The sequence below is a fragment of the Phlebotomus argentipes genome, unplaced genomic scaffold (assembly GCF_947086385.1).
Source record: "Phlebotomus argentipes unplaced genomic scaffold, Phlebotomus argentipes genome assembly contig_5, whole genome shotgun sequence".
In the NCBI taxonomy this organism is placed as follows: domain Eukaryota; kingdom Metazoa; phylum Arthropoda; class Insecta; order Diptera; family Psychodidae; genus Phlebotomus; species Phlebotomus argentipes.
The window spans coordinates 3,058,113-3,071,941 of record NW_026776165.1 but is presented as its reverse complement, the minus strand read 5'-3'; the positions used below and the strand labels follow the sequence as shown (position 1 = coordinate 3,071,941).

At 43.0% G+C, this 13,829-nt stretch overlaps 1 protein-coding gene across 2 annotated transcripts; it reads right to left on the bottom strand.

Annotated features, from left to right (window-relative positions):
- Positions 1–5,796: 5,796 nt before the first annotated feature.
- Positions 5,797–13,421, bottom strand: LOC132256558 (titin). Of its 2 annotated transcripts, XM_059753051.1 has the most exons (7): positions 13,183–13,421; positions 11,267–11,999; positions 7,604–8,457; positions 7,093–7,203; positions 6,430–6,692; positions 6,167–6,368; positions 5,797–6,113 (listed from the first exon to the last, which is right to left on the bottom strand). In XM_059753051.1, the coding sequence occupies exons 2-7, from the start codon at positions 11,988–11,990 to the stop codon at positions 5,916–5,918; spliced, it is 2,352 nt and encodes a 783-aa protein (XP_059609034.1). In that variant the 5' UTR covers positions 11,991–11,999; positions 13,183–13,421; the 3' UTR covers positions 5,797–5,915. The 2 variants fall into 2 exon arrangements, with proteins under 2 accessions (XP_059609034.1, XP_059609035.1); XM_059753052.1 differs by lacking the exon at positions 7,093–7,203 and having other exon boundaries at positions 13,183–13,419.
- Positions 13,422–13,829: the final 408 nt, after the last annotated feature.

Sequence of the window (13,829 nt, the reverse complement as noted above, 5' to 3'; positions counted from 1 at the left end):
CTAAGGATCGTTTCGTAGAAATTTTGCAGGACGTTTTTGCTGCGTTTCCTCCGTTTTTTCCGCAAATGGCGGAAAAGTGGAGGATTCTTGCGGGAGAATTCCACCGCAATTCCTGCGTTTGAAAAAGAAACGCAGGAATTGCGGTGGAATTCTCCCGCAAGATTCCTCCACTATTCCGCTATTTGAAACGAAAACGGCGGAATCGCAGGAAAAACGTCCTGCAAAAATCTTCCGATCCACGGTACAATCGGCATTCTACGCCACTCAGGAAGGGGAATTGTGACTTCAAGGAGTCGTGGATAGTAGAAATTTTGCAGGCCGTTTTTGCTGCAGTTTCTCCGTTTTTTTTCCGCAAAGGCGGAAAGTGGAGGATTCTTGCGGGAGCATTCCACCGCAATTCCTGCGTTTTAAAAAGAAATGCAGGAATTGCGGTGGAATTCTCCCGCAAGAATCCTCCACTTTTCCGGTATTTGAAACGAAAACGGCGGAATCGCAGGAAAATGTCCTGCAAATCTTCCGTCCAGGTACAATCGGCATCTCCGCCACTCAGGAAAAGGGATTTGACTTCAAGGATTCGTGGTAGAAAGTTTTTGCAGGGGGGACGTTTTTTGCTGCGTTTCGCGTGGTTTCCGCAAAATGCGCGCGAAAAGTGGAGGATTCTTGCCTGTCGGTGGGTGGGGGGGTGGGGAGAATTCCACCGCAATTCCTGCGTTTGAAAAAGAAACGCAGGAATTGCGGTGGAATTCTCCCGCAAGATTCCTCCACTTTTCCGCTATTTGCGGAAAAAACGGCGGAAACGCAGGAAAATGTCCTGCAAATCTTCCGTCCCGGTACAACCGGCATCTCCGCCACTCGGGAAGAGGGATTTGACTTCAAGGATTCGTGGTAGAAATTTTGCAGGACGTTTTTGCTGCGTTTCCTCCGTTTTTTCCGCAAATGGCGGAAAAGGTGGAGGATTCTTGCGGGACAGCATTCCACCGCAATTCCTGCGTTTGAAAAAGAAATGCAGGAATTGCGGTGGAATTCTCCCGCAAGATTCCTCCACTATTCCGCTATTTGAAACGAAAACGGCGGAATCGCAGGAAAATGTCCTGCAAATCTTCCGTCCAGGTACAATCGGCATCTCCGCCACTCAGGAAAAGGGATTTGATCTTAAGGATTCGTGGTAGAAATTCTGCAGGACACTTTTGCTGCGTTTCCGCCGTTTTTTCCGCAAATGGCGGAAAAGTGGAGGATTCTTGCGGGAGCATTCCACCGCAATTCCTGCGTTTGAAAAAGAAACGCAGGAATTGCGGTGGAGTTCTCCCGCAAGATTCCTCCACTATTCCGCTATTTGAAACGAAAACGGCGGAATCGCAGGAAAATGTCCTGCAAATCTTCCGTCCAGGTACAATCGGCATCTCCGCCACTCAGGAAGAGGGATTTGATCTTAAGGATTCGTGGTAGAAATTTTGCAGGACGTTTTTGCTGCGTTTCCGCCGTTTTTTCCGCAAATGGCGGAAAAGTGGAGGATTCTTGCGAGAGCATTCCACCGCAACATTCCTGCGTTGACAAAAACGAAATGAGGAAATGCGGTGGAGTTCTCCCGCAATGGATATCCTACAATATTCCGCTAATTTGAAACGAAAACGGCAGCGGCGGAATCGCAGGAAAATGTCCTGCAAATCTTCCGTCCAGGTACAATCGGCATCTCCGCCACTCAGGAAGAGGGATTTGATCTTAAGGATTCGTGGTAGAAATTTTGCAGGACGTTTTTGCTGCGTTTCCGCCGTTTTTTCCGCAAATGGCGGAAAAGTGGAGGATTCTTGCGGGAGAATTCCACCGCAATTCCTGCGTTTGTAAAAGAAACGCAGGAATTGCGGTGGAATTCTCCCGCAAGATTCCTCCACTATTCCGCTATTTGAAACGAAAACGGCGGAATCGCAGGAAAATGTCCTGCAAATCTTCCGTCCAGGTACAATCGGCATCTCCGCCACTCGGGACGAGGGATTTGACTTCAAGGATTCGTGGTAGAAATTCTGCAGGACGTTTTTGCTGCGTTTCCTCCGTTTTTTCCGCAAATGGCGGAAAAGTGGAGGATTCTTGCAAGACGCTTCCGCCATATTTCCACTATTCAAGTGGGGGGAATTTGAGTTGTGGATTCTTGGTGGAATCTTGCAGAGCATTCCGCAATGACTGAACTGCCTATTTTTCGGAGATTGTCTTTCAAGATGGCAGCTGTCAAAAGTGGGTGGGGAAAAGTCACGCATTTTATCCTCAATATTGAGGAAATAAGGCTCTTGGGTGTGCATATTTGCAGTTTTTCGATGATTTCACATTGATATCCTTGAGAAGCAATGAGAATTTCGGCAAAAAAAAAAATTTTTTTTTAAGGGTTTTTCAACAATTTTTCCAAAAATTGGCATATTTCCGGTGCGGAAAGTACTTTTTCCCCCTTTCTACTCATCCTGTACCGTGGAAGCATCCTTGCACCCAGCTCTATACTATAATAAGCGTGAAAAAGGACTTATTTGCGTGCATGAATTAATGTCTTGGTGAAATTCCAAGTCCCATATTTATATTTGTTGTGAAGTTCCCCCAAATGACATCACCCGATCACTTGGTGAATCACAGCGCCACCTCGAAAAATTGGTCCGAAGCACGCCATATTCAAAGTATAGGCATATATTTTAGCGGAATTGCGGCGGAATTTCTTGCAGGATTCCTGCAGGAAAATCCGGTACAAATCCGCCATTTATGGTCCTTTTCGTCCATGCAAGAATTTCGGCGGAATTTCCTGCAGGATTCCTGCAGGAAAATCCGGTACAAATCCGCCATTTATGGTCCTTTTCGTCCATGCAGGAATTTCGGCGGAATTTCTTGCAGGATTCCTGCAGGAAAATCCGGTACAAATCCGCCATTTATGGTCCTTTTCGTCCATGCAGGAATTTTGGTGGAAGTTCTCGCAAGATTCCTGCAAGAAAATCCGGCACAAATCCGCCATTTATGGTCCTTTTATTCCATGCAGGAATTTTGGTGGAAGTTCTTGCAAGATTCCTGCAAGAAAATCCGGCACAAATCCGGCATTTAAGGTCCTTTTGGCCATTGCTGGAATTTCAACGGATCATCTTGCGTGATTCCGGCAAGTAAATCCGGTAAAATTCCGCCATTGTCCCTGCGGAATTGAAACGCGGTTTTCCTCTATAATTCCGCCGAGAAATCCCGAGACCCAAAACCTCCGGGAATAATAATAAATAGCGGAATCATCCGGTAAAAATATTGCGGAATTCTGCGTATTATTCCGCCAAAATTTCTATCAAAATTTCCGCTATCCGTGCCGACAAACAGCGGATTTTTGGTGGAAGGTTCCGCTGCGGAAAACAGCGGAGATAGAGGAAGATCCGGCACGAATCCCGCACGATTCCTATAGGACTGTTTTTACTGGGAACAATCACAAAGTTAATGGTCTCAACTTGCGAATGACTTTCCCCTTGACTATGCATAAATATTGCATTGAAAGCCATGCAAATCGACTTACGAAAGTTCCTCTCCACCCGACAAATTGCATCCCTCATTGTTTTCATTTATGTAAAGCAATTGATGAATTTCCAAAATCATCAATTTTGACACAATTTCATTTTTGCATTGCGAGATGGATTAGATTTTGATCAATTTATTGGTATTTCATGCTAGAGTTTAAGACATATGTCATGTCATCAATTTGATGAGCGAGAACAAAATGCTATCAAATTGTAATAAAATATTCATTTATACATATTTAGATTTGCAACTTTTACTTGACAAACTCCAGATATTCAAGTGCTTTGATTGCACTTGAAGAAAGCTCGAGATTTTGAGGGTGGTTTTAGATTATTAAGACCTTCTCCTGGAATGCATTGACCTAAATACTGTCTCTGTGATGAGCAAAGGAAGAAAAATGTGGGAAAATAACTCAACATTCAACATCTTTGAGAGCCAAGGCTCTTTGAAAGCTTCCATAAACCGAAGAGCATAACTGGTTGTCCAAAGAAATCTTCAAGGACTGCAAAGGCTGCAAAGAGCCAAGGAGGTAATAATACGACTGAATTCTGTACACCACTTCCTGACACTTCCACAATTTGTATGAAAAATTCTTGAAATTTAACCGAAATTTAATGAAAATCTAACTGAAAGTTTTAAAAATCTAATTTTCAAACTGTTCTAACGGTTTTCTATTGACGATTTTCCGATTTTAATTACACTTTTCAATACAAATTCCTCAAATTTCCAATGTTGTTGAGTGAAAATTTGAGGTTATGTTTAATATTTCTTACCACTCAGCTTTCGAAGCGCGATTAAACTCTTTTCTCGTTTCAAATCAATTACATAACCTAGAAAAACATGTCAAAATGAAGATTTGGACTGATTTCTACTTCCTGAAACTTCTACAGATCTGTACACCAGTTCTGACTATATTAACTCCGCCTTGAAAAGAACTCAACTACGCATCTTTCTTAGAAGAACACTCAAGAAAACTTCTTGTTTGACGAAGAGTATGAAACTGATTGAAAAAAAAAACGAGAAATAGGGATGGAAAAATGGATAGGAAAAACGTCGAGAAAAATGTTTATTAAATATGAAGACATCTTATAAAGCAGCAAACAAAATCAATAGCCCAGATTAAACGTGGAGCGATGAATAAAGGAGAAAAAAGAGCTGCGAATGAAGAATGAACTCTGAACTGAGAAGGAGAAATTCAATATGGAGATTCAATTTTTAATACTAACGACGCTCTTATTTGCTTCGTGCTATTTTATGCACTTGAATGGCAGCGGAAGATGCGATAATTTCGTGCAGTCTGTCTCGTTTGCATGGCATTTATCAAACAATTAGCCGCAATTGCACTTAATCACCGCTAATATTGAAAAGTTTTCTCGCTGCTGGTGTGAAAAATTCCTCAGCAACAAGAGCTCTTTTGCACATGACAAGAGTTCATTGTCTGGGCCGATGCAGAGTCTCGGCATTATTGTCTCTCATTCAGGCATTTTTGCATGATACACATAATTATGCTGCGAGGCCGCGTCAGTTGGGCGCAAGAGCGAGATAAGGAGATCAACTCATTGGCATATCTCGCCACTCACCATCAATTTATCTCGCCACTCATCATTTTCGCCACCATAACTCGCGGCCGCGGCAGATTGGGTTTCTTTTTGCCAACTTCTTCTGGCTCTTCACTCTCTTTTTTTCGGCTCTGACGCTGTTGCTCCTTCCGTGTCCACGAGGCGACAGTGTGCAGAGGCGCGAGTGCGATGACTATCTGCCCTCTGGAGAGCGCTGTGATATGAAAAATTTATGCTAATCTGTCCGGCTTTTTGTCGAGGATCAAGAGCATGGAGAATTTATGCGCTCTCAAAGGCCACATTGCACGTGGAAGCAACGATATGGCATTATGAGACAGATTACGTGTGCTCCACTTTCCCAAAGAGAAAGCATAATGATGGTGACGAGTGGTTTTTCCTTTGAGGCGAAGTAACAACTGTTTGCCAAATAATATGCGCACTGTTGCTGTAGCATTGCAATCATTCACAAGTGGGTGGGGCTTCTACGGGGGCGGAGCTTCGCGTCAATTATGTTTTCACGTCATCTCAAATATCAAATGTTCCTCATCCTTGAATTTGATGAAATAATAGGTGAAAAGGTATATTTTGGGTAGGCTTTGAAGGACGCAGAGTAAAATTGTATATAATGTAATGTTTTTGTATAATTTTTTTTTCTTTCAATTATTGAGTGTTATTGCAAAGTGTCATAACGCCTGGCAAAGAATTAAATAAAAACACCTTTATGCAAAAAGTATAGCTTGTAGCCTGACGAAAGCGGTATAAAGGAAATTCCAAAGCATTGTCCGGGAGCATTTCTCCCATTCTGCAGCACTCGTGGTCTTCCTCAGTCTTCCACCTTTAGCCCAGCTCAGACAGAACGGAATCGAGGTCGCGCTGCATGATTTCCGAAGCTTCTCTCTGCTTGATGACTTCATCCTTGAGACGGTCCACGTTGGCCTGGTGCAGATAGTTGCCCTTCTTCAGCGCCGCCAAGATTCCCTCGTGTCGCTTCACCCTTGGCTCCAGGTTCACCTTCTTCTTCTCATCCTCGGCGTCCTGAAAGTAGAATACTATTAGATGGACATTCTTTGTGAATTTGACTGTCAGACCTCAGGTTCTGATTCGCTTTCAGACTCCTCATCACTTCCGGACTCTTCACTCTCAGACTCTTCCTCGCTCTCCTCTGTCTCTTCCTCCTCAACGTCCTCATCTTCGTCCTTCTCCTCATCTTCATCCACATCCACGTCCTTCATCAGCTTCGCCATCTTGTCCACCTCCTTCTGGAGACTGCGGTACTTCTTCTTCTCCTCCCTGAAAAGGACGATGCATCATCAGATCATCTTTCCACACTCTGCAGAAATCATCTCATTACTTCAATGCTGCCTGAGACTTCTTCATTGTGTCTTTGAGTCCTTCTCGCTCCTTCTTAGACACCTTCTCTTTGTCCTTAATTCGTGCTAGTTTCGTCTGAAGCATCTTCACTTCTCGCTGAAGGCGTCGCTTCCTGCGCTCCTCCTTGGCCTGCTCATCCTCCTCATCGTCACTCTCAGACACCTCGGGTTCGGGTTCCGGCGAGCTGTCCTTCTGCGGAGCCTCACTATCACGCCTTGAGCCACCGCCTCCCGGACCAGTTCCCTGCTCCAAGCAAAACACACCATTTCAGAGTGTGCAAAACTCCATTAAAACCATCACAAGGAAGAGTTTTTAATAGGAGAGAATTGCAAACAGGAAAAAATGCATTTAATATGGCCACTAATGAGGAGGAATTCCTCGAGTTAAACTTCCTGCAGGACTTCAAGGGTTCAGAAAACGTCATTAGCACTGTCGAGATGCGGTGGAGAATATAATTAACCATGGCGAGATTGCTGATTTTAATTACAAAGTTACTCTTTCAATTACCATTGCCCTAATTGCTGATTAACTGTAATTTCTCTGTGGAAATTTTTGACAATGTGGATGTGAAAGTGACAAAGTGAGGGCGGAGAAGGTGAAAGAATGACTTCCATTCACTAATTGGGAGTGGGTTGCAGAATACCTGACGCCTGAAGGATCTTCGCCTGTGGATGGGGAAGTCCTCCTCCTCCTCTTCGTCCTCCTCGTCCTCCTCGTATGAGTAGTGATGCCACTGAATTTGTGGTCTTGAACCCTTTGTTCGTGTGTTAACCAAGCAGTGGATTAGTCGAAGCGACAAAACAATGCAGAGATTTTGGATATTGATTAAATATTACCCCAAAAAAGCTCTGTATGTTAATTAAGCTCATCGCGAAATTAGATCAATTGCCACATTGCGATTCATAAAAAAAAATATTTCATGACATGGGAAAAATCCCGCCTTTGATATTGCAATTCTCTATTTAAAATTCACAAAAAAATTGGGTTGAAATTTGTGACATTCTTTTTTCTTTGTCAAAATTGTTCAAATATTCTCCAATTTCCATAAATTTGTATCGGTTTGGGAATTTTTATACTGTATTCTATTATTTTATTATCTTTCTATGAATCGCCAGTGCAGCTTTGGCCAATTGGATTTCGATATGGAATCTCACCTGTGATATTTGCTTCTCCAGAATGGCAATTTTCCTCTTTTGCTCCTCAATTTCCGTCTTCGCCTTGTCCAACTGTTCCGCCGTGTCCTGATACTTCTTCTCCAGCATCGTCGCCTGCTTCTGGGCGTCCTCGGCCTCCGTCTTCAGCGACTGCACCAACTCCTCCGCCGGCTGCGTGTTGACCCTCTGCACCGGCTCACCAGTCACTGACCACCGCTCTCGCTCCAGCTCCGCCTCCAGATTCTGTATCCGCGCCTGCAGGCGCTTGTTCTCGCGCTCGTGCGCCTCCTTGTTCCTCAACTCCAGCGCCAGCATCTGCTTCGTGCTCTGCAGATCGTCGCGCAGCTTGTCAATGTCATCCATCTCGTCCTCCTCCTCCTCCGGCGGCGGCTCACTGAGTGTGGCCCTGGACTCGGACTTCTGGATCTGCTCCTCAATCGTCATCTGGCGCCTGAACTTCCGCAGACCCTGCAGAACAGGACGACTGCGATCGTTGCACTTCGTCGGCTTCAGCTTGATGCCCGACTGAATCTGCTGCAGCAGAGCGTTGTGCGCATTCGCCTTCTCCGTCTCGAATATGAACTGCCCCTTGACCTTCGTCATGGACTTGCACGTGAGGATTGGCCGCGAGCGATCGTTGCACTCGACGTGGCGCAGCTTCCTGCCCTGCTCCACCTCCGCCATCATCTCAGACCAGTCCGGACGGCGTCTTGGACGCGTTCGCAGGCGCTCCAGCGTCTTCTGCTGCGTGTTGCTCAGCGGCTTCTTCTCGAAGTCCGCCGGCGGACCGGCGCTGGGCGGCGGGGGTGGCGGCGGCGGCATTCCGGGAATAGGGGGAGGAGGAGGCGGTGGAGCTGTTGAAGAGTGAAATTGGGTTGATTTAGAAAGAATCATTGCATTTTCTTTTATCAATCACAGTCATATTATGAGAATAATATGAAATATTCCAATCCTTTTATGCTCTTTATTGAGAATTTCATAAATAATAAAGTGAAAAACCATAATAAAAACGGCCCAACAAGGAGAAATAATTAATTTTTAATTACAAAAATAATTACCAGTTTTCAAACTAACTCAATGAAGCTAATGAAAGTGAAATCAAAAATTCCACCACGACATATTCACTAACATTGTAATTTCCGAAGCAACGAACTAAAGATTTCCAGGTAAATCCAATCCATAACTTTATATGCGTGGGTAATGTTTCAGTTGAATTCTCTACAAGGCAATTCCGTGAAAGGAACAATGAAAGCCGTTTGAAGTATTGCAGAGAGAGAGGAAAATTAATCATGCCCCTTTCGTCTATGTTTGAAAGGAATTGAATTAGGCTACGTGTACATTTTGCATATTTAATAACTAATTAGTTGGAGTACAAGAGAGAGAGAACGAAACTATAACATTTCCAACTCTTTATCACATTTTCCTCATTATTTCCCTCAACATATATTTACCATGTTTCCCATTTCACCTTTTTCGCAGAAGATGTCGTAATGATTTATTCAGGAAAACATAGTCTCGAATTAGTTGCTACATACTTTCCCATTATCCCTACGAGGAGCTCAACTTCATTCTCTCGCAGGGATTATGAAAAATGAATGTGCTATCAATGTGATACAGTTTTGTGTATGATTTGTGCTCAAGGGAAATGCTTGCAAATGATGTACAAAGTAGTGATAAAGCTTAGAAATGCACTCATCATTTCCTAATTGCTCTTCAATGGAATGCTTAAAAAGCGAATTAAGTTCTTAAATTATGATTCCTCAATTTCTGTACAGTCTAATTATTTCAGGATTACAACTCAAATTAACCTACAATTTGAATCATACTTATTTATGATTAGAAACTCGTATAGAGACGAATAAATAATGAATCAAGGGGAGATAACGCAATCAGAAGTGGTGTACAGCTCAGAAGAAGTACTTGAGAAGTTGAATTGTTGAAAAATATATAATTTTCCATTCTATACTACTTCTTTTACCGACAAATTGTCGAATTTCTTTGGATTTTCTTCGATTTTCTTGTAGAAATAATCACAATTATCTTTTTCTAGGTTATGTAACAAATCAAAGACAGATTCTAGCACATCAATTCTTATGTTTAAGTCGGAGAAATCACTAGTTTTCATCAGAATTAATTATTATTATACAATAAATGGTGCTTTTCTGAATATTTGATGCCAAGAAACACTTGAAATTGTATTAAACTCAAACATAACCTCAAAAATATTGAGGTGGACTTGAAAAATGTTTTTTTTTGGAAAACTTTCTGGGCAATTTTGACCCTTAATCGGCAACTTTGAGTTAATTGGCAAATCATAAACAGATGATTTTGAGGTTATGGTTGGAAAAGATGTCCAAAAATGGCATTTTAAAGTTGAAACTTAAAAGATTCGTTTTAATTTGGGAATTGATGTGGAAACAGTCTAAAAACTTCAGATTCTAGAAGTGTTTGAAAGTGGTGTACAGATTAAGGCTTGTTATCTCCCCCTTGTAATGAATAAGAATACAAGAAATTGATGAAGAATACAAACGAAATGTCCCAGTGTTTTTTCTGCATTTTGCGGGGTTTTGAGCTAAATTAGCTAATTGATTGTAAAAATTCACTGAACATTGATTATTCCATTAATTTCACTCAGCTAGAAATTATTTTCAAGTCCTAAAATGCGGGAATCTGGAATGAATGTCAAGCGTGTAAATATTTATAACCCAATTTGTTGCGCCCACATTCAATTGGCGCGTTCCTCAATTTCCACTGCGCGAATACATTTAGAAAATGCATTTTGCCAAAAACTTCACTTTGTTGCATCTGAGCTGACGATAACGAATTCACATCTATTCACACAAGTCAACACTTCTTTTCCTCTCGTTATATTTTCCTTTTTCCATGTCAAAAGACGCTGAAATTCCCCTTGAATGCATTCGTTTCTCGGCTTGACAAGTGCGAAGAAAAATGTCATGTATTGATGGAGGGATTTTCAAAATGTCGCCGGGAAAAGCTGCCAGAGAGAGAGAGAGAGAGAGTGGGAAAAAGTTGAAAAGCTTCATTAGGACTTTATTAAAAGTTGCCTAAATGGTCACGAAGAAGAATTGCCTCGAGCTTGAAAAACTCTTAAACATTCTCTCTCTCTCTCTCTGAATTGCTTGACATTTGCGCACTTCATTGAAAATTGCGATGAGGAAAATATGTTTTTATTGGGAAGTTTTGAAATGTTTTTGTGAACAGTTTTGTCAGTTTTATGGTCGGGCATGCACGTCATATCACTTTAATCACATCCAGAGATGCTTTCGCATCAGCACAAAGTACAAAAATGAAGTAATTCAACATGACGTGAAAATGCATTGGCTTGAATTGGGAATTCTCACACCCAAAATGTCCAAAATAAACCATTTTCATTGGGATTTATTGGCTTCACATCGCGTGAACATTGTTGTGAATTTTTCAATTTGCATTTAACATCATGTGTTAATTTATATTTCAGTACCGCGTGTGTGTAAACAAGCCAAAAAATCCATCATATTTCACCAATGAGTTTGTTAATTAAAATTCCCGCTCTTTCACTCAAACGTCCGTTTGTCGCACATCTATTTTCGCGCCCACACCTGAGTTTCCTTCTGCCTCTCATTTCGCCCGTCAGTGTCAATGACGAATCTATGTTAAACTCACCCTTCAGCTGGAAGTTATTCCACTCAGCTTCGCTGGACTTTGGCACAATTGGCGCCTCCTTCTTCACCACCTTCTTCAGCACCGGCTGCTCAGGCAGTTGATTCTTTGGCTTCTCCGGCAAGTCCTCCGGATCCGGCTTCACCACCTTCTTCAGCACCGGCGTCTCCAGGAGCATGGACTTTGGCCTCTCGGGCAGTTCATCGACGTTGGGCGTTTTCTTCAGCACCGGCTTCAGCTTCACCTCCTCCATGAACTTGTTCCTCGATCGCGATTCCGTTTCTGAGTCATTTCGCTGCAGTTTCTTCGTCGGTTTTGCCTCCTCAGCGGCTTTCTTCTTCGTCGTCTCCACCACCTTCTTCACCACCTTCGGCGGGGGTTTCGCCGGCTCTGACTCCGACGAGGACTCTGTCTCCGATGTGTACTCAGACTCTTCTGACTCCTCCTTCGGTGGTGGTTCCTTCTTCTTCAGCGGCTGCACAGAAGGTCGCTTCGTCTCTGTCATGATGGGCACTTTCACCTCGCGCGACTGCAGTTTCACACTCATCTTCGGCTGGCCATTTTCCTTGGGCTCTGGAACAGTCTTCTTGGGGCTTTCGCTCTTCTCCGCAGACTTGAGCTTCGACGGCGACGGAGCCTTGTCGCCATCCTTGTCCTTCACCCACGGTGGCCTAAATGTCGTCCTTGACGGCCCTGAACCCTTGCTCGCAGCGCCATTCACGGGCATCTCTGTCGTCTGGCGATGGAGTGAGAGATGAGAAACAAGAAGTGGGGTTAGAATCATGCAACTGGGCGGGGCTTTTAGATGGGCGGGGCCAGAGAAACAACACATGATGCGAATGAAAACACTAAACGAGTGCTTATTTTGAGTGCTCTCTTTCGGCGTGTGTGTGTGCAATTGAATTGAGTACACAAACTGTTTGATAATGACACTCACGCCTAATTGCTATTTTTGCTGAAGGTGAGACTCGTCCACACAATTGATTCACCACAAATACCCAGTGATTGGTCATGAAAAGTGCCTCGTCTGCAAAAATTGAGCATGAAAAGTGGAGCTCATTTGTTATCGTGAAATGATCACCCTTTCTTCACGCGTGACGTGAGCGAGAGTTTCTGTGCTTTCGCGGTCGTGACTACATAGTGTGATTGGGATTTATTTTGAGAAAGTCCACACCGACTGTTATGTTATTTACCAAAAAATTTTATGTTCAACTTGGCGCTCACAGACTCCAATCGCGTCATCATCATCATCATCATCGTGAGAGAGAGAATTGCGAGCAAAGAGATTTTTTTCTTTTCGTCGTCAGGCGATTTTCTCCACCCATTTATTCTCTCTATTTATTTACTCTAGATTTCTCATTTTCACACAAATAAATTTTATTCAATGGAACATCAACAGGATTTCGCATTTTGGGTGGAAAAATAGCACGCAATGAGAGAATATTGCACGCCTTAAAGGAGCAAAAGAAAGAAAGAAATTCGCCAAGACAGGGTGAGAAAGAGACAGAGCCAATTTTGCGATAGGATTGCCGAGAGTGGCTTTTGTATTGGGAAAATGTAATTTCTAAATTTATAGCCTGTGAGTTGGCTGTCGCAAGCAAAAATTGCCAAGATTTCTACGAGCACTTTTGGAGTGAAACAACTACAGGAGCAGAAAAGAGAATAACACACCGCAAATGAAAATTCTCAGACTGACTGCTGCGTAGTTAACAAATTCGTATAAAACAGTGATGAGCAGAAATACACTCGGAGAATTGGTGGCGATTCACATTTGTGTATCACAACGTCTGGACACTTTTGCCAGTCACTGTACGTGAATGGCAATAAATAGAGATGATGATTATATATTAAAAAAAAAAAACATATTTTTCATGCTAAAGCATATGAGGATTTCCACTAGTCATCAATTTCTCATTTACCTATGCTGATATCCTCCAGCTTCGCTAGAATCCCTACACTTTGCACACCCTTTCCACACCCACAGAACTCACTTCGCACTCCTTCACAAGTCCTCGCGAGACACCCACAATATCACTCAGATCCAGCGGGAAAATCCAAAGGACGCGTCCCGATCGCGTGTGGACTCTCATGCGGAGCCACAGATCGCCAACTGAGAATTTTCCCCGAGGATCGCGAGATGGAAAAACGGACGGTGGGCGTTTTTTTGGGGCGACTGTGTCGACCTCTGGGACGATCGTCAACTTTTCCACAGCGATGTGTGACTTTTCCACCGAGAGGAAGCGATCAGTGATCATGCGCTGAGGCTATTTTCGGTATTCACCTCATTTTTTCGTGTCCGATTTATTCACAAACACACACACACTTGAGATACAATAGCGCGAATGAATTGGGCAACAGCGCCCAGAGATTAAAAGGAAAACACACTTTGCTGACGGGGGAGAAAAAAATGTCACGGCGCGCTTCTTGATGGAAATATTATAATTCATGGTCTCATTTATGTAAAAACGGCAAATGTCAGTTCATTCATAGGGGCGAATTTGGCGGTTTAAAATTAAAGATGATCTTCATATGCGCCATTATGTGTGACATAGAAAATGCGCTCTAA

Bases quoted from the DNA above. Each gene is read 5' to 3' on its own strand.
- LOC132256558 (XM_059753051.1), bottom strand. From the start codon at position 11,990: ATGCCCGTGAATGGCGCTGCGAGCAAGGGTTCAGGGCCGTCAAGGACG. The intron at 7,204-7,603 runs GTGAGATTCCAT...ACACGAACAAAG, and splicing joins TGGAGAAGCAAATATCACAG to GGTTCAAGACCACAAATTCA. The intron at 6,114-6,166 runs GTCTGACAGTCA...TTCTACTTTCAG, and splicing joins AAAGCGAATCAGAACCTGAG to GACGCCGAGGATGAGAAGAA.